This window comes from Caenorhabditis elegans, chromosome I (genome assembly GCF_000002985.6).
Source record: "Caenorhabditis elegans chromosome I".
Classification (NCBI taxonomy): Eukaryota; Metazoa; Nematoda; class Chromadorea; order Rhabditida; family Rhabditidae; genus Caenorhabditis; species Caenorhabditis elegans.
In genome coordinates, this window is record NC_003279.8 from 3,765,190 (window position 1) to 3,786,084 (window position 20,895).

The 20,895-nt window shown below is 36.0% G+C and overlaps 7 protein-coding genes across 8 annotated transcripts; 4 read left to right on the forward strand and 3 right to left on the reverse strand.

The window, feature by feature from the left end:
- The first annotated feature begins 4,482 nt into the window (after window positions 1–4,482).
- On the forward strand, window positions 4,483–8,816 carry asic-1 (Degenerin-like protein asic-1). Its single transcript, NM_058813.5, has 16 exons — window positions 4,483–4,682; window positions 4,731–4,854; window positions 4,903–5,058; window positions 5,274–5,450; window positions 5,820–6,059; window positions 6,338–6,460; window positions 6,531–6,649; window positions 6,693–6,820; window positions 6,876–6,973; window positions 7,028–7,185; window positions 7,232–7,329; window positions 7,372–7,532; window positions 7,659–7,869; window positions 7,921–7,999; window positions 8,089–8,350; window positions 8,541–8,816. The coding sequence occupies exons 1-16, from the start codon at window positions 4,492–4,494 to the stop codon at window positions 8,685–8,687; spliced, it is 2,472 nt and encodes an 823-aa protein (NP_491214.3). The 5' UTR covers window positions 4,483–4,491; the 3' UTR covers window positions 8,688–8,816.
- Window positions 8,722–9,311, reverse strand: C32E8.12 (uncharacterized protein; the record flags this gene model as incomplete). The annotated part of the gene is made up of 2 exons (NM_001262507.3): window positions 8,722–8,804; window positions 9,249–9,311. The coding sequence occupies 2 exons, from the start codon at window positions 9,309–9,311 to the stop codon at window positions 8,739–8,741; spliced, it is 129 nt and encodes a 42-aa protein (NP_001249436.1). The 3' UTR covers window positions 8,722–8,738.
- Window positions 9,312–9,444: 133 nt separating this feature from the next.
- Window positions 9,445–12,279, forward strand: acs-24. Of its 2 annotated transcripts, none has more exons than NM_001393259.1 (8): window positions 9,445–9,591; window positions 9,640–9,725; window positions 9,770–9,891; window positions 10,062–10,976; window positions 11,050–11,220; window positions 11,262–11,416; window positions 11,888–11,960; window positions 12,009–12,119. In NM_001393259.1, the coding sequence occupies exons 1-4, from the start codon at window positions 9,526–9,528 to the stop codon at window positions 10,727–10,729; spliced, it is 942 nt and encodes a 313-aa protein (NP_001379756.1). In that variant the 5' UTR covers window positions 9,445–9,525; the 3' UTR covers window positions 10,730–10,976; window positions 11,050–11,220; window positions 11,262–11,416; window positions 11,888–11,960; window positions 12,009–12,119. The 2 variants fall into 2 exon arrangements, with proteins under 2 accessions (NP_001379756.1, NP_740831.1); NM_170845.5 differs by having other exon boundaries at window positions 9,517–9,591; window positions 10,062–10,676; window positions 12,009–12,279.
- C32E8.13 (uncharacterized protein) lies at window positions 12,124–12,759 on the reverse strand. Its single transcript, NM_001361882.3, has 2 exons — window positions 12,645–12,759; window positions 12,124–12,258 (listed from the first exon to the last, which is right to left on the reverse strand). The coding sequence occupies exons 1-2, from the start codon at window positions 12,744–12,746 to the stop codon at window positions 12,157–12,159; spliced, it is 204 nt and encodes a 67-aa protein (NP_001348665.1). The 5' UTR covers window positions 12,747–12,759; the 3' UTR covers window positions 12,124–12,156.
- Window positions 12,760–12,899: 140 nt separating this feature from the next.
- On the reverse strand, window positions 12,900–16,397 carry ric-19 (Resistance to inhibitors of cholinesterase protein 19). Its single transcript, NM_058815.6, has 8 exons — window positions 16,324–16,397; window positions 16,093–16,207; window positions 15,438–15,561; window positions 15,239–15,392; window positions 14,934–15,171; window positions 14,018–14,176; window positions 13,513–13,926; window positions 12,900–12,999 (listed from the first exon to the last, which is right to left on the reverse strand). Exons 1-8 carry the CDS (start codon window positions 16,353–16,355, stop codon window positions 12,943–12,945), a joined length of 1,293 nt encoding a protein of 430 aa, NP_491216.2. The 5' UTR covers window positions 16,356–16,397; the 3' UTR covers window positions 12,900–12,942.
- A 531-nt stretch (window positions 16,398–16,928) lies between these two features.
- On the forward strand, window positions 16,929–18,105 carry pmlr-1 (FHA domain-containing protein). Its single transcript, NM_058816.5, has 4 exons — window positions 16,929–16,996; window positions 17,045–17,159; window positions 17,206–17,688; window positions 17,739–18,105. Exons 1-4 carry the CDS (start codon window positions 16,948–16,950, stop codon window positions 17,989–17,991), a joined length of 900 nt encoding a protein of 299 aa, NP_491217.1. The 5' UTR covers window positions 16,929–16,947; the 3' UTR covers window positions 17,992–18,105.
- Window positions 18,106–18,717: 612 nt separating this feature from the next.
- C32E8.4 (uncharacterized protein) lies at window positions 18,718–19,037 on the forward strand. The gene is made up of 2 exons (NM_058817.7): window positions 18,718–18,920; window positions 18,972–19,037. Exons 1-2 carry the CDS (start codon window positions 18,753–18,755, stop codon window positions 18,984–18,986), a joined length of 183 nt encoding a protein of 60 aa, NP_491218.2. The 5' UTR covers window positions 18,718–18,752; the 3' UTR covers window positions 18,987–19,037.
- Window positions 19,038–20,895: the final 1,858 nt, after the last annotated feature.

Genomic DNA, 20,895 nt, shown 5'->3' on the forward strand with positions numbered 1-20,895 from the left:
CTCTGGCTTCACAGAATATTTTACTCTCTGGCTTCACCAAATATTTTACTCTCTGGCTTCACAGAATATTTTACTCTCTCGCTTCACAGTATATTTTACTCTCTGGCTTCACCAAATAATTTACTCTCTGGCTTCACAGAATATTTTACTCTCTGGCTTCACCAAATATTTTACTCTCTGGCTTCACCAAATAATTTACTCTCTCGCTTCACAGTATATTTTACTCTCTGGCTTCACCAAATATTTTACTCTCTGGCTTCACCAAATATTTTACTCTCTGGCTTCACAGTATATTTTACTCTCTGGCTTCACAGTATATTTTACTCTCTGGCTTCACCAAATATTTTACTCTCTCGCTTCACAGTATATTTTACTCTCTGGCTTCACCAAATAATTTACTCTCTGGCTTCACCAAATATTTTACTCTCTGGCTTCACCAAATATTTTACTCTCTCGCTTCACAGTATATTTTACTCTCTGGCTTCACCAAATAATTTACTCTCTGGCTTCACAGAATATTTTACTCTCTGGCTTCACCAAATATTTTACTCTCTGGCTTCACCAAATATTTTACTCTCTGGCTTCACCAAATAATTTACTCTCTCGCTTCACAGTATATTTTACTCTCTGGCTTCACCAAATAATTTACTCACTGGCTTCACCAAATATTTTACTCTCTGGCTTCACCAAATATTTTACTCTCTCGCTTCACAGAATATTTTACTCTCTGGCTTCACCAAATAATTTACTCTCTGGCTTCACCAAATAATTTACTCTCTGATATTATTTTTTAAAAGTTGGAAAATCTAAAGATTTGCATATAAATGGTCTATTCCATTCAATCTCAAATTGTAAAAAATTAACTTTTTTTCACAACCAAACACCCAAATTTTTTTTTCAGTTGTACAAATTTACTCATTCATGCCTGAAAAATGAAAAAACAGAAAAAATCAATACCCACAGTTCAAAATTTGACTGAAATCCTAGTTTTACTTTAGCTGCCAATAAATAAAAACTCCAATTTTCAAAAAAATATTTTCTTCACACCCAGACACCCCAATTTTTTTGTAAACGAAGAATTTTTTTTGTTGAATTTTTTAACAAAATAAAACGTTCAAACTTGCAAAATTTTACATACATTAGTTGTGGAGTAACTTCCAAACATTGACCTAAAAGTGCATAACTTGTTTGTTTGCATGACCAAAGTTCCAGTCACGCTTTAAAAATTGAAACGGACGAAGTTCAAAAAAAGAGATATTTGAAATGTGAATACCCCAGAGGGATCATCATTCATCTCACGCCCATCTTTCAACACTTTACAATCACATTTCTTTTCGCTCGTTTTTTATTCAATTTTTGGTATTTAAATACATAAATTTAATTGTATAAATTCTCGTGGCCTAGATTTTAAAATCGAGCTCCGACCACGCTGTGGCCTGAAAATTCACAAATTTCCAATATTTTTGGATTTCTTTATAGGTCCGCGTTCATGTAGATAAATCTGAAAAATAAATCATCCTAATCATGCGAAAACCTTTTGAAAGAGTATTCGTTACTTTGCATCATATAAATTTAGAACATGTTCCATTTAATTGGTTTGTTGATATTTTGTTCTGTAGGCCACTTCCAACGTCATACTTCCATGTTTCGTGCATGTAGTACTTTTCAGGTCACACATGACGCTGTGCTACACTGTTGCTTAGCCTAGAAAAATCAAATCTCGGTAGCACCATATAATAAATAACCGAGGTGTTTTTTCGTTTTTTTTAGAAGAATTTTTATCTGAATATACAAGGAACATCACAGGCCTTATCCAGAAAAACCTGACCTTTGGAAAACTTTTCAAGCAAGAAAACATTTTTAGCGAGAAAGAGAAAAGTACTTTTTGGTTTTTTATAATTTTTAGTGTGGTGGTCCGTGTTAATCACTTGCAAAGTGTTTCACTCATTAGCTTTCGAAAACGAGTCTTCGTAAGAATTTGACGCTTTACTTCAAAGGCGCAAGTTATTTTTTAAGTACGTCTCGCCACGAGCTTTTTACAGCATTCGGCAACTTTCAGGCCATTTCTGAGAACATTCTCCAATGTTTTAGCCAAAAATAATGTTTTTTAAACATATGAAGTGAACTTTTATATTTCGACACTAATTTACAATTAGGTCATTTTCTAGAGTTTCCGTAAATAATTGCCGTCTATCCCTGATATAGAAAACATATAAAAATCCATATCCTAATCAGGATTAAAATTTGGCAAACATGCAAAAGTAATTGGTTCCTCAAGATTGTACGGGATCAAGGGTGTCGGTTTTGGAAATCAAAAAAACAAGCTCAAAATAATGGTCAAAGTTTTGAATTATTGAACTGGAAGTTGGAAAATCAAAAAATCTACCAAAAACTCGACTTTAAATTGTTCCATAAAAAATGTTAGGGTCGGTATTTTGAGTTAAAACAACTTGAAATGGAACAATCAGTCACCCAGGTGTACAATAAAAAAAAATTTAGATTATCAGCTGAATAGTTCAGTTTTGACAAACAATTTTTCGATTTGAAAACCGACACACTTGTACGGGATACCTTTATTTTTAGAAAACAAAAAGTCTTAAACACTAAAACTTTTTTCTTTTTGGTTTTCAGTTCAAGGGTTCAAAGTAATCCTACATTTTCGTGTTTTGTTTCTTTTTCCTCCGAATCCTGACGTGTAACCCTTCTCACTCCAAAAAAGTGCAATCTAAAACAGAGGTGAAAACGACATTGATTCGCGGAAAACAATGAAAAATGCATGAAGTCGAAAACCTGGAGGAGAGACAAAGTTGAAAAACGGAACCTGATTGTCACTTACTATTCGTCTCGAAGGGTAGAAGTATAGAAAAGACGAGGAAATACTCGTTAGTTGGATTACTTTTTGAAAAGTGAGCGCCCACCTCCCTAGTCCTCTTGTTTTTCTGTGTGTCACAAAAAGTCTGCCTACTACTTCTGACTTTTTTGGAGTTTACGCTGAAGTTTTCTTGAAAATGAGTTTTGAATTCTGAACTTCCATGCAAAACCTTTTGCGGATAGCTACAGTTTAAATAAAATATCCGAGTTGTGCGTCGAACCCCATTAAAAAAAATTTTTTTGGTCTCCATCCAGAATAATTATTGGTGAAAACTATGTTTTACGAGGGTGCGCTGCAATTGCCATTTGGCAATTTGGGCAATCGCCGATTTTGCCGATTGCCGTAAATTCCCAAAACCAGCAGTTGCCGACATCGCCGATTGCCGGAAATATTGAAAACCGAACATTGCTGGAAATATAAATCTGATACTTTTTGTAGACTTAGAACTATATACATACATTTTACTGAACAATGTTTTCTTTTATTTTAATTGTTAAATTCAAAATACTCTTGAAAAAACATATTAGGTCGTTAATAAAAATTATTACTAGCATATTTTGATAATTCAAATGTTTTTTTAAATTTCATATGGGTGTAAAATACTTCTATGATTAGTTGCCAAAAAATTATATAGTAATACTGTTACCTCTACAATGCTTAGGAATTTTTGCACTATGAAAATATAGTCCCACTTTGCAAACTTTTGTTTCATTTTTTCTCATACTAGAGTTCCTATGACAATTTATACATATATCGCACGTTTGAGAAAAAAATAGCAAAACAAATATATCTTACCGAATGGCTTGATTTGTTTAGCTCTTTGAAGTCCCCTGACAAATGCAAGCAAAATTTTTGTGATATTTCAAATCGTCTTGTCAATCATCAAATTTTAATTGTATGCAAGCAATATTTTCAAACGATAGGCAGGCATGAATTAGGCCTGCCTACATATAAGTAATTTTCCTCTCCTTGCACCATGTTTCCACGCTTTCTTCTCATTTTCCATCAAATAAATATGGTCATTGGGTCTCTAGAAACAGACAAGAGGTAAACAGATTGCTTGTTTCCGGAATAAGTCCACAGTGGTCCTTGTATTCAACCGACAATTACACTCATTTTTGATACATTTCTTCTTCTTTTCTGACATATTCGGGTTCAAAGTTGCATTTGTTCTCATTTTTTGAGAATTGTTTCTTACCTTGAAAAAAGAAACCGGTTAAATACAATTTTTTCAAAAAACATCAGAGAGTTGCAAAAGTTCTATGTAGGCTCAAAACGTTTTCTGCGCCTGCGCCTGCATCCCGCGTATTCCTCCCGTGCCTACAATTTTAAAAATATACTTTTTTTCTTCGTTGTTTCTTAAATTTCCAAAAAAATCTCTTCAAAATTTTGACTGGCAGAATCTAAAAAATTCGTAAGTCTACAGACAATAAATACCGGATGGTTGGTAGGCACGTAGGCAGGCGAGCCAAAAAAGGAGATGTGTTCCTCCTCATGAAATTTTTAACTCATGTATCTTTTTTTAGTTTTGATGATATCGAATACTTTTCAACTTCAAAAATGTATAAGAACTAATTTTTTCATAGTTGGCAATTTTTGATCAAATTTCAGGCCACCAAATGGGAAAGAACAGCTTAAAACGGGCCCTTGAACTTGATGTCGTTGACTTTGCGGAGCACACGAGTGCTCATGGAATTCCTCGAGCATACGTTTCAACTGGATGGAGGAGGTATATGTGGCTTCTTTGTTTCCTTTTCTGTCTTTCTTGTTTCGGACATCAAGCTTATTTAATTGTGGAGAGGTTTAATAGGTAGGAATTGGAAATTTTTGGAATTACACATTATTTTTCTAATTCGAGGAACGATATAATCGTTGGCGTGGAAATAAAATTCGAAGAGATCAAGTTCCCAGCGGTGACAATCTGCAACATGAATCCCTATAAAAATTCGGCGGCTCGAGAACTCGGAGCAATTCGAAACGCGGTCAGACCTTAGCTGATATTAGAAAAATTCTAAATTCTAGATATTCAGATTGAAGCATTCGAGCTAGCAATTGATAAAAGTGATGGGAATGCACATTCAAAAAGGAAAAAGCGATCAGCTAATTCAAAAATGGTCCCGATAGATTTACTGTGTAAGGAGGAGCACGGAATGTTTACTGCTCATGATTATGGGCACGTGGAATGTGTAAGTAGAGTTTTTCCCATGCCGACCAATCAGCGACAAGCAAAGCACTTCACTGATTGGTCGGTGCTTTCTAATCAAAATTGTAATTGAATTTTGCAAGGTTTTGCGCAGTTACTTATGTTATAGCACAGTTATTTCACAATACCATTTTTCCAGGCAAATCGATTTTTAGACTTAGACTCCTTACGAAATCCCTCTAATATTCCCATTTTCAGACATGTGTCACTTTTGAGGATATGTCAAAAGTTGGTGACACCGACGATGATGAAATATTCTGGAATTGTCACCAAAGAAAAGATTGGACACATAAAATTTGCCACTTGGCAGAGGGATCCAATCAATTGAAAACGTGTAAATGCTTTGAGGACACTTGTGTTTCGGATGAGGTTACGGTAAGTTTGGAGGTAGAAAATTGTCTAAAATTGTCGGAATGGATATATAAAAGATTTAAAATTGTCTTCTTTCAAATAAATATAACTCGAAAAATGTTTTAAATTTTATTTTAACAAACTAAAAAATAGGTCGTAATGCGGCAAATATGAAAATTTGCCGAGTTCGACAAATTCGGCAAATGCGCTTTTTCAAAATTTGCCGTGCTCTAGCCGTAATACAGTACCCAATTTGCGCAGCAGTTCAAATAATTCAAAAATATATTTGCAAAATTGTAGTGAAATTTTTGAAAAAATGAAGTTTTAAAAATTGCATCGTTATAAGTATACTTGAACATTTCAGACTATTCTCTATCAAACAAAAAATTCCAGAAACAACTGGTGTGGCCACTTCAACTTTCCAAAAACGGCACAAAACTTTGCATTTCCCCTGAATCCAGTGGTCCCAGATATTGTGCATCTGCTCAAAAATTTCAAGTATCCACGTGTAGTAACTGTGATTGGTTGGGCAAGTGTGAAGAGTCTGATGATATGGATTTGGAAGAAGAAATCGACTCAAAAACTTGTATCTGTCATCATGGAAATTGCTTTCAAATTAAGGGAAATGTTAAGGTGATTTTACTAGGGTTCAGTAGGCAACGTGTAGGCAGGAGGCAGGCATGCAGAGATCTCCTTAAAAAACGGCAGACATTGAGCCAATTCTAATTTGCATCCAGGCATTGCAAGCGTTTGAAAAACAGGTATTATTCTAAAATTCTTGAAATCCAAATTTTCCGATAATTTGGCAACTCAACTGAAAATTATCAAAAATCATTTTTAAAAAATTAGACCATTCTTGGCAAAATTCTCCCTGGCGCTACCCCACCTTTAACTAGATATTCAACTTTCAGAAACGAAAAAGAAGAACTCCCGAGAGGAAAGTCCATGAGCGTCTTCTCAGTAGATATGAGGGTCTACTAGCTGTCTACTCGCATTGTAATTGTACTAAACAACATGGCTGTGTGTCTACTTCGGTGAGTTTTCCTTGAATTGTTTGATGTTTCTATCAACAAAAAATGAGCTCGAGCTTTCTTCATTTTCCAGGTACCCGACATGGATCTGGAAAACTCCAATAAAACGTGCCTCTGTTTCTACAATAAAAAGAACGAACAAATATGGCCATGCTACAAAGAACCGGAATGGGAGGAGAGGAAGTGCAGCAGGTTGAGCATATTTCACAGAGTTTTTTGAACTTGAAAAATTCAGATGTAACACAATGGGTGACTGCGTGTATAGTGATAAACCGAAAAAGCAAACGATTTCCTGTCTCTGCGCTACTCCGATCAAAATGTGCGTGCGGATCGACCCTCCGCAAACTAATGATACAAGTTTAGGTGGGAATTTTAATTTTTTGGAATTTGGAATTTGAAAGTTCACAAAAGGTTTCAGATGATCGCGTAGTCAAGTTTTGGGATATTCAGCCATCAACTACAATGTCTCCAATTGTGAAAAAGAAAGAAGAACGGGATAAAGCGTATGGGTATACGGTAGGTTTCAGCCACAGAAACTGAAATTCTAGAAGAAAACTGAAAGCTTTTTAGGGTGTGAAAGATAGAATTGCTCTACGAGCAAAAGCAATGGAGAACATGATTTTTGCTGTCGATGCGCTGACGGAAGAAGAGAAATGGAAGATTTCTTATAATAAGTCTGATTTTATTATGAAATGTTCTTTTAACGGAAGGGAGTGCAATGTGAAACAGTAAAGATTTTCTGGGGTGTAACTTAAAACTAAGATGATGTTTCAGTGATTTCGTGGAATACCTTGATCCAACGTATGGTGCATGCTTTACATATGGCCAGAAGCTGGGCAATAATACGAATGAACGGTCCGGCCCGGCTTATGGTGAGTATTAAATTTTCCAAAAAGCTAAAGCAAGTAATTTAGGACTTCGACTAGAAGTTTTTGTGAATGTAACTGAATACCTGCCAACGACTGAGGCAGCTGGAGTCCGGTTAACAGTTCATGCAACCGACGAGCAACCATTTCCAGATACTCTTGGATTTTCAGCGCCAACTGGTTTTGTTAGCAGTTTTGGTATTAAATTGGTAAGCCTTTTTTTGAGAGTACTGTTTTAAATGAGCCGCCCATACACCTATCCGCCTTCGTCTTATTTGATGCGCAATTTTTATAGCCGTGCCAACTATATCAAATTTCAAAAAAAAATCGCTCAGAAATCAATGGTCCGCCTGCCTGCTCCATATGGAGATTGTGTTCGAGAAGGAAAAACTGAGGACTTCATTTACACTCAGAAGGCCTATAATACGGAAGGATGCCAGAGAAGTTGTATTCAAAAACATTTATCAAAAACTTGTGGATGTGGAGATCCCAGGTTCCCACCGTACCGGGAATCGAAAAATTGTCCGGTAGATGACCCCTATAAACGTAGGTTTTTTGGAAACTATTAGAACTTTTTAAAAATTGAATTTGTTTCAGGTGAATGTATTAAAAACGAGATGCACGTGGCAACTCGAGACTCGAAGAAGCTTGGATGTTCGTGCAAGCAACCTTGCAAGTGAGTTTTTAATTCTGGAAAATTTAACTAAAATTTCGAATAAATTCTCAATTTTCATTTCATTGAACCAACTCTGCAAACATTTTCAGCCAAGATGTCTATTCTGTTTCCTACTCGGCTTCAAGGTGGCCTGCGATTGCTGGAGATTTATCTGGATGCCCACTTGGAATGGCTGCCCATCATTGTTTGAATTATAAAAGAGAACAAGGATCCATGATTGAAGTGTACTTTGAACAACTCAATTATGAATCACTTTTGGAATCCGAAGCCTATGGATGGTCGAACCTTTTATCTGATTTTGGTGGACAATTGGGATTGTGGATGGGTGTCAGTGTGATCACTATTGGAGAAGTGAGTTCTTTACTTTTGGGCTGTGGGAAATTAGAAAGTGAACAATTTTCACTTTCCTTTTTTGCTTTTTTTTGCTGAATTTATTTTTCTTTTTTGTTAGAGCGCCCTTGCTCCGCTATTTTTAAAGCCTCAACTCTTCCGAGGACTAGTTTAAAATACAATTTCTCTTCCACAGTAACATTTTTTTCAGGTGGCCTGTTTCTTCTTCGAAGTGTTCATCTCATTAATAAGCTCAAATCGAACAAAACGACGTCCTGCTCGGAAGTCATTCAGTTCATCTCTACGATGTTCAACTGATTATAATTTAAACAAAGACGGGTTTAATCTTGATAATTGATCTCTTTTTCTTCGGCTCGTAAAACTTTTTTCTATGAAAAACACATTTTATTTAAGAAGATAGGGTTGTTGTGGTAGAATCGGTGATGCGAAATCCGTCCATACCGCCCATGATGATCTGAAAATGTTTGAAACTTGTTGCGGCCATAAAGTGGGTATTGGCACGATTGCATGCAATTTTTAAGAAAACTCAAATTGTTATAAAATAGTTTCAATAATATTTCTATTTATTTTGATAATTTCCTTTCAACTTTGGCTTACAAAAATCGGCTTAAAAATCAAAATTTCCTGTCTGTCGGTCAGGTGGCCTACGCCTGCCTTGTACCTACACAGACCCGTTTTGTCATAATACAAATGAACTTTGTTCTTTTTTGTTCAATTTTCCAATTAAAATTTATCTGCAATTGTAAAATGTCTAAAACCTAGTTCTGGACAAAATATAAAACTTCGACAGTAGGCAGGCATGTAGGCATGAAAACTTGCCTACCTATGATTTTAGTTCTATACTTTTAAAGGCATTTAAAACGAAACATTTGCGCGTAAATTGTGATTGTGTGCTTACCTTCGAAGCTGTTTCAACGAAAAATAGGATAGTAAAAATAAAAAATATTATGAAATGATTCATTTTCCGATGTACAGTTTCCTTCTTTTTTAAATTTATACTGCCGATATTATATGGGTCTCTAAAAATTTAATGTGTAATTTTATTTGTGGTTTGTTGTCAATGTCAACATGATGTCAATACAGTAGTCTGAGCCTCCAAACCGCGGCTAATTTGAAAACTGGACCCAATTAAATGTTACGTTATTTTCTGGAAAGAAACATTCTGTACAATAAGAATGATGCGAAATTTCGGTCGTGAATTTCTTGAAGAAACGTCTATTTTTGAGAACAAAACGTGTTTGGTAAGCTTCAATTTTTGAGCCCAACTTCAAGAAATAACATGTTTTCAGATCTGGAGAGACAGGGAAATTTCTTTTAAAGAATTTCACGAATACATTGGAAAATGGAAGAACGTTCTAGATGAGCAAAAGACAAAGTGAGAAATTATGTTGTTTTTTTTTGAACGTGTATAATTTTTAGAACAACAAATCCGCTCCGTATTGCACTATTCTGCACGAATTCTCCAGATATTTTAGCAATAATTGTGGCCGGGCAACTTTCCGGAGTTACAGTAATTCCACTAAATCCATCTTATAAAAAATGTGAGGTTTTGCTTACAGTTAGTCTTAGGCTTAGGCTTCCGCTTAGGCTTCAAGAACCTTCGTTGAATATCCATCGTTCTGTGAAACTAGATCTCGATGACTTTGGCAAGAATTGAGCAATTGAAACTCCGTGAAAAATCGTTAAAATACAAATATTACTAAATTTTCAGATGAGATTGATGAGTACATTTCCAAATCCATTGCGAATTTCATAATTGTCAGTGATGATGTGGATTTGGACAAATTCGAAGAACGAGAAGTGAATCTTATATCGGAGCTATTCACTTCAAATGTAACTCCATCTTCAACTGCTTCAACTCCAGAGAATCAGGGAGTCATTGTATTTTTTAGTTCTGGAACTACAGGTCCACCTAAACAATTCGAGTATACTCAAAGAATTCTATGCTCCCAAATCGATCAAATCAAGGCAATTAGATCAGATCCTCGATTCTTCTCTCCTTCAACTGATGACATTTGCTATGGAGTTCTTCCATTCTTCCATGCGGGTGGCCTAATTACAATACTCTCCATGATATTTTCTGGATGTACTGTTTTGATAAACGAACGATGGAATGAGCATGAGTTCTTGGCAAATTGCCAAAATTACAAAGTCTCAGTGTTGTTTCTGGTTCCACCCGTTCTCAATTTCTTCGCTAATCATCCATTAGTGTCCAGTTACGACCTTTCCGCATTGAAAACCATATATGTTGGCGCTGCTGCAAGTCCTCCGGAGAATTTTGCAAAGGTTGCGGAAAGATTACCGGAGCTCGAGAATTTGATACAATGTAAGTTTAGTTACAATGTAAGTTTTTTCATTAGGAGAAAATGTTGCACTTGAACTTAAAGGTGTGAGCATATTTTTCGGTGAGCCACGATCAACGTGAATTTGAACGGGGCACCGGTAAATTGTAAATTTTTGGCTATTTGATGTGAAGCGTTTCGAGACCAAATTACACACTTTTAAATGGAAGGACGTACATGTTAGCTACCATACAAGGTATGCACGTATTTATGCCTGCCTGCCTTCGGTCTTTTTTTTTTGTAATTTGGCGATCTTTTTGAACGATGTTTGGAAATTTAACAGGGTAGGCACAAGGCAGGCTGTCCCATTTGACATGACCTGCCTTAAGTATACATTCACACAAATTTCATGTTCAGTGTACGGAACATCTGAATGTGGTGTACTCCTGTGCAGTACTGGAAAAGGAAAAGCTTCTGGAAAGACTGTTGGATGGCCATTCCCTTTCGTCGAGCTTAAGATCAATCCTGAAAATAATGAGATTTTTGTGAAATCTGCCACAGCTATGGAAGAAGGATTCATGGAGACTGGTTCGTGAAATAAAGAAATTAATTCAATTTTTCAAATTTAGGCGACCTGGGATGCTTGAGCTTCAAGACAATTGAGCTAATGATTGTGGGAAGATCCAAGGAAATGATGAAAATTCGTGGATGGCAAGTTAATCCAAATGAAGTTGAAGACGTGATCCGGAAAGTGGAGGGTGTCTTGGATTGTGCCGTGTATCAGGTAAATTTGCGAGTCAAATGCTGTACATTAGGAAAGTGACAAGAAATTCCGCAACACGGACATGATCCGATTCTTTTATATGTAGCGAAGATACGCACTGTTCCTAGAAGAGGTATTTGAACACTTTTGACAAATGCTCTTTCCCTACGTTTACAATCTTGATTTTTTACTTAAGAGCGGAGAGCCGTTGATGTTTAAATACATTATTATAATTTTTCAAAATTCTTATTCAATTTATTCTGATTTGTTACTTCAGCATTATTGTCTTTGAAACACACATTTCAACAACAGAAGAGTCAGCCAAAGCCGATACCCAAAAATAAAACGGTCGGCCATCGCCTCTCGTATAACTGATTAGTTCTTGATAAACTTTCATTTAAAAAATTTGTTTGGGAAATTTTACTAAATTTCATTTCCGCCTCATTTATGATTTCGTCGGATTCAAAACAACACAATAAATACCAATTTCAGAATCAAGAAAAATTAACTGCAAAAATTATTGGAAACCCGGATTCAAAAGCAGACATTTTTAAAATTGTGAAAGGTAGCTTTTTGTAACTTTTTTTTCTTTTTCAAGTTCACCCTTTACCAGACAACTTGGCATCCTATAAACAACTGGATGACGTCATTTTTGTGGAAGAACTGCCTAGAAACCCATCTGGAAAACTAGTCCGTCATATGTTGCATTGAAGTTGAATGTATATAATAAAATGCTCATAAATCTTCATTAAAGTCCAAAATTATGATTTCCCACCGTTCTTCGCTGCGGGACCACTTACTGGTTTCTTGATAACCATTCCAATTGAGCCACCCATGAGACCTTGGGCATTTTCGTCGTCTCGCTAAAATTGAAAGAAAGTTTTGGTGTTTTTACTGATTTTTTGTAGCCGAGGAATAAGAAAATAACTTAATTCTTGAAACGTGCAATTTTTAAACAATTGTATATACTGTGTCGGCCAAAATTATATGCGTTTTTGAGATTTCGTTTTTTTTTCTAATTTTTTTAACAGCAAACACTCTGAATACTAAAGATTTCTGTATGCTTTAGAACATATGTGATATAAAATAAAATTTAGAAAAACTAGGCCGTCAATTTTTGACGGCCACGGAGCAACTTATTTTTGATCTACAAAAGTTGCAGCAAATTTGTGTTTTCGAAAAAAAAATCAGAAAATGCACTCTAAAGAAGGGAGAAGTTTGCCATTTCGAAACAAGTTGAAATTCATACCATCCACCGATTCCGTGCACCTGAATTCTTATGTCGAAGGGCAGAATATGCTCCAACCACGTTAAATATAAGGAACACCACTAGAAGTTTCAGAATCCTCATTGCGATTCTCGAAAAAATGATTCACAACAGGAAACTCTAACACTGTTGGCGGGAAGGGGTGGTTTCTCAATAAAATTCGATGGGAAACTCGAAATCTATGGGAAATTAGAAAAAAAGCTTCAAATGATCAGATGTAAAACAACCAAGAAAAATATAGTTTGAAAACATTTATTTTTCGATTTTACACATAGAACATTCACAACAAGTTATCCTCATTCTCTCTGTCGAATCCATCGATAAGAGATTGCCAGTCCTGCAAAAATGCTCATTAAAAGTTTTTTGATAAGTGTCACGGCAGTTTGTCTGCAAATAAAACTTTGCCGAACCTTGGGAAAGCTCGAACAAAGTTTTGCCCAACGATTGTCTAACATGTGCCACGTGGTGTCAGAGTGTCCCATGCCGGTTTAAACTACGAGACTCGCGGGAATTCAGACTTCTCAACTGATTTCGCATGGTTAAGACCGTGCTGACGTCACATTTTTCTGGTCGAAAAATTCCCGCATTTTTTGTAGATCAAACCGACATGGGACATTCTGACACCGCGTGTGCTGTTGTATTGAAAACTTAAAAATACAAAAAAATGGTGCAAATCTTTATAAAAATTTTGGTAAAAAATTTGCTTATGGATCCTCTGCTAGATTACCTATAAAATCAGTACATGGGGGTTTTGTTTTCATTTCCTTTTTTATATTTTTAATCTAAACGTGCTAACTTTCAGACAAGTTACACAAGCCATGGGTTTACATTATAAACTTTGAGTCCTTACCATAGTAGTTGCAGAAGCCTCCTTGCCAGAGCTATTTGCCTTATTCCCATCGAAAAGGGATAAAATGTCATCGGACACTGCATTTGGTTTAGGCGGTGGAAGAATTGGTGGGACGAAAGAGGAAGTATCAAATAAAGTGGCAAGTGGACCAATTGGAAATGCAATTGAAGCAGCTGATTCTAAATCTAACAGATCTCCAGTTTTCCTTCTTTCATCATCAACATCTTCTATTAAAGGACTATCACATTGAGAACGGGATTCATCTTGAACTTCTTCTTCACCAAATTGTGGGCTTTCTCTTCCAAATAAAAGGTTTTTGAGTTCTTCTTCGTTTCCTCTTGGTTGACTCGTTTTTGCACTTTCCTCTTTTTCTGATTTACGCTCTCTTTCGGGTTTTGTTCCGGTGGCCAGGTGCTTAAATATTTATGAATTTTGAAGTGAGAGAGATTTATTTGAACGGATTCAGCTACATTTCATTAAATTATTCTTTTGAATAAAAACTTACACTCAGAATCTCAAAATCGTAATTGTTATAGCAATTGATGTTTTCAGCCAATGTCTCGAAAGCTCTGGAAGTTTTTGAATAATATTCGTAGAGCTCATTTTGGTAATGGGTCAGAACATAGGAGAGTAGATTGGATCGCGAAGCAGATAGTAGGTCCACCTGGAAAAATATATTTTTTATGCTGTCTATAGTTCCTTTTTTCATTCTGAAGATATGTATAAGTAAATATTTTCCAAATAATAGAAACATAAAATTATGTGCTCAGTTGACAATTTTTAATCAAAACCAAAGACAGCCGAAATAAGAGCAGTCTTTAGAGAATTTAGGCTGTAAGGTTTTGCACATTGAGCATCCCATTTCCTCATTTATGTTCTCACGTAAAATGTGATGTGACAAGGTAGATTGCATGGGCTTATATATACATATGCCAAATATCTTTAAAAAATTATATTTTTAGTAAATCTTTTGGTGGAGATTAGCTTTCGTGACATTTTCAATTATGTTTTAGTACGAGCTGAAGTTTGGTCTTTAGAGAAGAATTAAAAATAGATAGAAATTCGGTAAATCAGTAGCTCACAAACTTTTTGGAAGACTTCAAATTAGACCAGAGAGATGTGTGGCCCATTTGTTTGGTAAATTCATAAACTCCATTTTTCTCACCATTGTGGCAAAGTTTTGTTTTGGAAACTTATATCGAAATGTAGAGAAATATTTATTCTTTCTAAAAATTGTTTTATTTTTAATTGAATGTTTTGAAAAGTTGCTCAAAGATTTTCTCTAATAGTAAGCCGCAATGTGTCAGCACTTTTTTGTAAATGTCCCAAATTTTCAAAGTAAAATCTAAAAGTCATTCAAGATTTGTTATCTTGATGGTCAAGAAAAATATAAATTCAAAGTCAATTTTCTTCACACGTACCTTCTGCAAAGTGTCCGTCTTCAACCTATCCAGCCGTTCTTTATTCGATTTCACCGTCGTCTGTGCCTCTCTGAACTTTTCCATCGACCCGTCAACTTCTGGATCCAGCTCTTCACTAGTTTTCTTCATCCATAAAAGACTTCCACGATACTCTGTTCTACACATTTGCACGGCTTCAATCGTTTGTGAGCAGTCACCAATTGCACGTTCCACGAATACGCTTAGTTTGTTGTAAAATCTGAAATTAGAAAACTTTGAAATTAATATAAAATTAACAATTTTTGTGGCGGGACCCATCGACTTACGTGGACACGCCAATCCGTGCTGCATTCAATCGATGACTAGAGAATAAAAGTGATCTTCCGACGGCTATTAGAATTCGCCCGACGGCTTCAGTTTTGTCTATCTTTCCTTTTTCTTTTAGATATTTTCCAAGCACGTTCTGAACCAAAGTTTCATCTGAAATTTGATTACTCTAAATATATAAAATAGTTTCAATCCCACCAAGAAGAAAATTTGCATAATTATCCACATTATTCAGAAGCTGGAATGAAGTTCCGTGAACTGATCGATAAAGATTCAGGCACGTATCAAGTTCATTGTCGCTGGCCTCAAGGTGCTCGTCTTCCTGAAATATAAGAAACTTGCGCGTCAAATTTGATGTAATTCACCCTACAGTACTCTCTCGCCGCTCGGAATGCATATATTTAGTAAAAAAATTGTACACGAATTTTTTTGCGTAGAGAATACGGTACCCGGTCTCGACATGACAATTTGTTTTTCAATGAAAACTGATGTGCGCCTTTAAAGATTGCTGTAACTTCAGACTCAAGTTGCTGTAGAATTTTAATCGATTTTTAATTGTAAAAAATATGTTTTAATTTTAAAAAAACTTTAACAATGAAAAATCGATCAAAATTCCACTGTTAAAATAATTTAAATAATATTTTTTAACTATGAAAAAATTCGATAAAAATTTTGCAGCAACGAAAATTTGGAATTACTGTACCAAAAATTTGTCTTTTCGAGACCAGGTACCGTATTTTTGACGCCAAAATTGAAGAAAAAAAAATTTTCTACAGTATACAAAGGCGCATGCGAAAAATATATGGAAGAAAAAATTAGTTTTGCGTGTTGGGACCCATCTACAACTTCTTACCTTTTTGCCCAATTTAGTCCGAATAAACTGGCGAGCTGTCCAATAGTGTCTTTGCATAGTATTAACTGTTGACTCATCTGTGAGCCGAGTCATGAATCTATCTGCATTCATCCCGCTGAAATTTGGTTTTTATTATGAAATACTAATATGAATACTAAATTTTTTCTTCATTAGTAGATAATATTCGCAAAAAATTTAAATTAAATTTTACAAGAATTAAAAAAAACGAACCTTGTGTTCCTTTCGTAAAACTGTGCAGCCATGTTCAAAGTGAAGAGCTCTCTCGACGAAAGAGCACAAATTCGGCGATGGAGCAGACGACGTTGAGGGAGCACGGCACCCTCCTTTCTTATCGACTTCTTCTCATGCCCATCTGCGTCTCTCCGGCTCGTGGAGCACACTCTTTAATGTTTTGCAGGACGAAATGAGGCTGAAAGAATGGTGTGCGTGTCATGGATTAAACACTTTTTCGTCCCCATATTTGTTTTCAGTTCCAGAATGAGGATTCGTAGCTCTTTTGTTGTTATTTACGATCTGCCGTAGCCTTCACAGGAAAACCCTCATTCAAATAACCGCGCAAATGAGGTGGTGTGCATTTACGATAAACAACACGCGCATGTGGAATAATGGAGTGTCGTCGCCGAATTTCAAGTTTCAATTTTTATTCTATTTTCGAATGTGTTTGTTTTTCTCATGAATTAAAAACTTTTTTGTCATTATTTTTATACTAATACATTATTTTTAATAAGCTTTATTGTTAGATTTTATGTGATTTTGGCTTGTCTTCGTGTAAAGCTTCTAAAAACTCAACTTCCAACAATATTATCACTTTTCAGAATAAAACACACGAAAACGATGGGAAGAGATAGCCCGCGAGATAGACGTCACAGAGATCGATCGCCAGGTTTGATTTTCTGTTAAAATAATAATTTTTATTTTTAAAACGTTTTAGAAAGAAGACGCCGCTCTCGATCGCGCTCGAGAGATCGCCAAACCCGACGTGATACCAGAAGAGATGACAGTCCAAAAATTAAAAGAGAAGTGAAGGAAGAACAGTTTAGTGATAAGTGAGTTTAACATAAAATTATTTTACTCAAAAATGTAATCCTTTAGTGACTCGCCAAGACGTCGACGTGATGATAGAGGTGGCCGACGGGATGATCGTAGAGACAATCGGAGAGATGATAGACGAGATCATCGAGATGATCGTGGCGACAGAGATCGGCGTGATAACTTCAGAAGGCCGGATCCAGTTCGAGAAGACGGAAAGCAGTATGGATTGGAAAAGAAAGAAGAGAATTGGGGAAAGCCAGAGGAGCCGGCGAAGGAGAAAGAGAAAGTGAATCTGGGGACATCAGGAGCCTTGACAGAGGACACGAACACATTTCGAGGTGTCGTTATCAAGTATAATGAGCCTCCGGAAGCGAAAAAACCGAATGCCAGGTGGAGACTGTACCCATTCAAAGGAGAAGAGTCACTTCAGGTTCTTTATATTCATCGACAGTCTGCATATCTCATCGGAAGAGATCACAAGATTGCAGATATTCCAGTGGATCACCCGAGCTGTAGCAAACAGCATGCAGTTCTACAATTCAGGTGAGTTCAGAGATTAGTTTTGAATAAAAATGTAGATTTCTCCCTTTCAGATCGATGCCATTCACCCGAGACGATGGAACTAAAGCTCGTCGAATTATGCCGTACATTATTGATTTGGGAAGTGGAAATGGGACGTTTCTGAACGAGAAAAAGATCGAGCCTCAAAGGTACATTGAACTACAAGAGAAGGACATGCTCAAGTTTGGATTCTCGACTCGTGAATATGTTGTGATGAAGGAGCGAGAGATTACGGAAGAAGAGCTCGCAGAAGGAGAAGATGTTAAAAAGGAAGAATCTGATTGATTGTTTTTTGCCTGTTTGAATTGTTTTTCTTTCTGTAAAGTATTTTGTTCTCACTTTTTTCGTTGTTGAAATTGTAAGATTTTGATCACAATTTGAAAAATGATTCTAGATTTCAGATTAGTGACTTTCAGTCTCCCGCTACAAACAATTCCACGACATTTCGCTAAAAAAGAGGAAATGTGGATCAGTTATTGGAAGTTGCTTTCAGAAAAGAAGAAATTGGTTACTGTACCGTTTAAAGGCGCACACAACTTTGGTTAATGCAAGAAGGTGTGCGGATTAAAAGAGTATTGTAATTTCAAAATTTCGTTGCTTTGGAATTTTCATAGTTTTTCAATAGAAATATTTTTTTTTTACATTTTAAAGAAAAACTTGAATGAAACTATGAAAAATCAGAAAAAATCAGAAGCATCGAGAATTTGAAATTACAGTACTAAATATTTAAAGGCGCATGCCTTTTCGCTTTGAACAAGTGTTTGTCGTGTCGAGACCGGGTACCGTATTTTTAGCGCAAAATTTTGCGGCTGGGTAATAAATTTAAGAAAACTTGAAAAAATCACTATTTCCGTGACAACTTTATTTTGGAAAAATAGGACTATAATTAAATTTTATTTAAAAAATTAATAGAAGATTTTCAAATAATTCGTGAAACCGAAAAAATTAAGTAGTTCACGGACACCATCTCCAACACACCACTGGCCAGTTCTATCAATCAGTTTTCGGTTCGTTTAAACTCGAAGAACAGTCTTGACCAACACGAGATGTATTCACTTTTGACGCTCCTCTTCGTCCTCTTCTTCTCTGGAAGCACTCTGCTCGTTCAATGTGGTGGAAAGAAAAAGGGAGCAACTTCTGCCGAAGGAAAATCTTCGACGATGGGCCCGGCTCCTGGAGGAGCTCCTGCTGCTGCTTCCGCTCAAGGAGAACCTGTAAGTTTTTGTGCAGCTCTTTTTTCCAGATTTTATTGTAGTATATTTCAGGAAGAGAAGGAGTAATGAACAATTCTACGCCAAGCAAGAGACCTTCGATGAACTAGTTTTATTCACAATTTCTTGTTTTTTCCATCTGAAACTGAACACAAGTGCTCACCAAAAAAAGAGTAAAGCCTCAATTTTGTGCTGAGCCGGAATTCAAAATGCGTGCCTACATAATGTGCATGTCTTTTTTACGATTCCATCGCTCTCTTTTTTTGCATTACATTCCAGGCCGTCATCTCCGTTATACTACGTTTTTTCTTGTTTTCTCGGTCGTCGTAGAGGCTTCGAATTTTCTGTGTTCATCAGTTCGCCGTGCTTTTCTCGCTTATCAAATTTTCACATGTTGACACACCCTTCTTACTCGGTTTTTTGTTTGGGAGAAATATTGACTTTTTTCAACTTTTTTTCTTCAAACTCGTGTTGCCGTAAGAAAATCTAGGCTTGATGGTTAAAATTTCTACAGTAATCTGGCGAGCGCTGTGAAACCCGCGTTTGAAACGATGTGCGTCTTGAATGCGTACAGTAGGATAATGTTTTTGTTTTTGACATTTTTTCATCCAAAATTTTGGCCAAAACGCTATTTTCTCCATAAAAATCGCTTTAATTTCACAATTTTCAAGTTTTTTACTGTTAATTATTCTGAAACGATAAAAACTTGCGAAATTGAATGTGTTTTCTTAATTTTCTTAGTTTTTTCGCACTTCTAGGATTTTCAGATTTTTTCTAGGATTTTTTCAGAGTTTTTCCAAGAATTTTTAGAGATTTTTTTTCAGAAGCAACACTCTTTTAAACTGAAAACATAGGGATCCTCATGACGTTTCCACGAAAAATCCCCAAGTTTTTGGACGCCATCATTCTTTCTCATTTATTAAAAAAAAGTATACACAAATATTTATTAAATTTAGTTTGAATCAGAAAAATATTCAAACTCTACGTTTTTCCGTTGCCCAAAACGAGTTCATTAACGTATTCCGTACATGTGTAGATCCTTAGTTGTACAGCAGAGTTCAAATCCCCTATTTCTTCCAAAAGCACACACACAATGTAGATATCAAGTTTCGAGTTGACTGCTGCTTCTGCGCGAGAAAGAAGACGTCCAAAACAGGGAGGCTGTCAATTATGGATAGAGATCGTGGAGACGCAGGCGTGACCGTCGCTAATCTAGTTCCCATTTCGTCTCTCTCTCCAGTCAGTAAACCCAGCGAATTCTGTCCGTATGCCTCTTGCTGCATCACCAACTCGTCTCATACTCCTACCTCTCTGTTATTTTATTTCATTTTCAAATTTTACCCCCCACTCCCTCCGATGTTTGTTGTCTTGTTTTACTATCTTCCTGCGCACTCTCATGCACACATAGGAGGAGTGGCAGGTGACGAGAGAAACAAGAAAAAGATGGAGGGACAAGGCGCCTCTTTTGAGATTTGAATTTTTCATCCAGCCCGTTTTATGTATGGGAAACAAAATAGTTTAATTCTCTCTTCTCAGTAAGACCTAAACCTAAAAGCTATAGCTTTCTCTTTTTTATACATTTCCTTTCAACTAATAATTTATCATTCTCAAAGAATGGAATATTGGAAACTGCGTTAATTGCCTAATAAAGAACGCCATCAATAACAGATTCCGCACCCAAACAATTAGTGAAAGCTCCACCCATTTCTGTCCTTTTTCCGTTTACTTCAGTTCTCAAATGTTTTGAAAAAAGTTTTCAAAACAAAACAGTTCATATTGCATTCATGAATTCCCATCGGCGCCACTCAATTTCGCAATTTGCGCAGTGAGAGTTTCCGTGAAAAGTTATATTTCGAGAATTTCGCAATACTCTTTTCTTTTTATGTATTTCTCAGCCACAAAGAGCATGTCCTACTGATGATTTATCCGGTGTAAGAGAGGTCGAAATACGCGATTGAAAAGAGGAAGAGAGAAGTTT

What these genes read in the sequence shown, in the direction of transcription:
- ric-19 (NM_058815.6), bottom strand. Translation starts at nt 16,355, where the DNA reads ATGGCTGCACAGTTTTACGAAAGGAACACAAG. An exon ending in AGACGGACACTTTGCAGAAG is followed by an intron (nt 14,177 to 14,933) that starts GTACGTGTGAAG and finishes ATATTTTTCCAG; the next exon opens with GTGGACCTACTATCTGCTTC. An exon ending in ACGATTTTGAGATTCTGAGT is followed by an intron (nt 13,927 to 14,017) that starts GTAAGTTTTTAT and finishes TAAATATTTAAG; the next exon opens with CACCTGGCCACCGGAACAAA.
- C32E8.13 (NM_001361882.3), bottom strand. Translation starts at nt 12,746, where the DNA reads ATGAGGATTCTGAAACTTCTAGTGGTGTTCCTTATATTTAACGTGGTT. An exon ending in GTGCACGGAATCGGTGGATG is followed by an intron (nt 12,259 to 12,644) that starts GTATGAATTTCA and finishes TTTCAATTTTAG; the next exon opens with CGAGACGACGAAAATGCCCA.
- C32E8.4 (NM_058817.7), top strand. Translation starts at nt 18,753, where the DNA reads ATGTATTCACTTTTGACGCTCCTCTTCGTCCTCTTCTTCTCTGGAAGC.
- pmlr-1 (NM_058816.5), top strand. Translation starts at nt 16,948, where the DNA reads ATGGGAAGAGATAGCCCGCGAGATAGACGTCACAGAGATCGATCGCCA. An exon ending in TCACAGAGATCGATCGCCAG is followed by an intron (nt 16,997 to 17,044) that starts GTTTGATTTTCT and finishes AAAACGTTTTAG; the next exon opens with AAAGAAGACGCCGCTCTCGA. An exon ending in GAAGAACAGTTTAGTGATAA is followed by an intron (nt 17,160 to 17,205) that starts GTGAGTTTAACA and finishes GTAATCCTTTAG; the next exon opens with TGACTCGCCAAGACGTCGAC.
- acs-24 (NM_170845.5), top strand. Translation starts at nt 9,526, where the DNA reads ATGATGCGAAATTTCGGTCGTGAATTTCTTGAAGAAACGTCTATTTTT. An exon ending in AGAAGGATTCATGGAGACTG is followed by an intron (nt 11,221 to 11,261) that starts GTTCGTGAAATA and finishes TTTCAAATTTAG; the next exon opens with GCGACCTGGGATGCTTGAGC. An exon ending in CATTTTTAAAATTGTGAAAG is followed by an intron (nt 11,961 to 12,008) that starts GTAGCTTTTTGT and finishes ACCCTTTACCAG; the next exon opens with ACAACTTGGCATCCTATAAA.
- asic-1 (NM_058813.5), top strand. Translation starts at nt 4,492, where the DNA reads ATGGGAAAGAACAGCTTAAAACGGGCCCTTGAACTTGATGTCGTTGAC. An exon ending in ATTGTGGAGAGGTTTAATAG is followed by an intron (nt 4,683 to 4,730) that starts GTAGGAATTGGA and finishes TTCTAATTCGAG; the next exon opens with GAACGATATAATCGTTGGCG. An exon ending in GCAGTTTTGGTATTAAATTG is followed by an intron (nt 7,533 to 7,658) that starts GTAAGCCTTTTT and finishes AAAATCGCTCAG; the next exon opens with AAATCAATGGTCCGCCTGCC.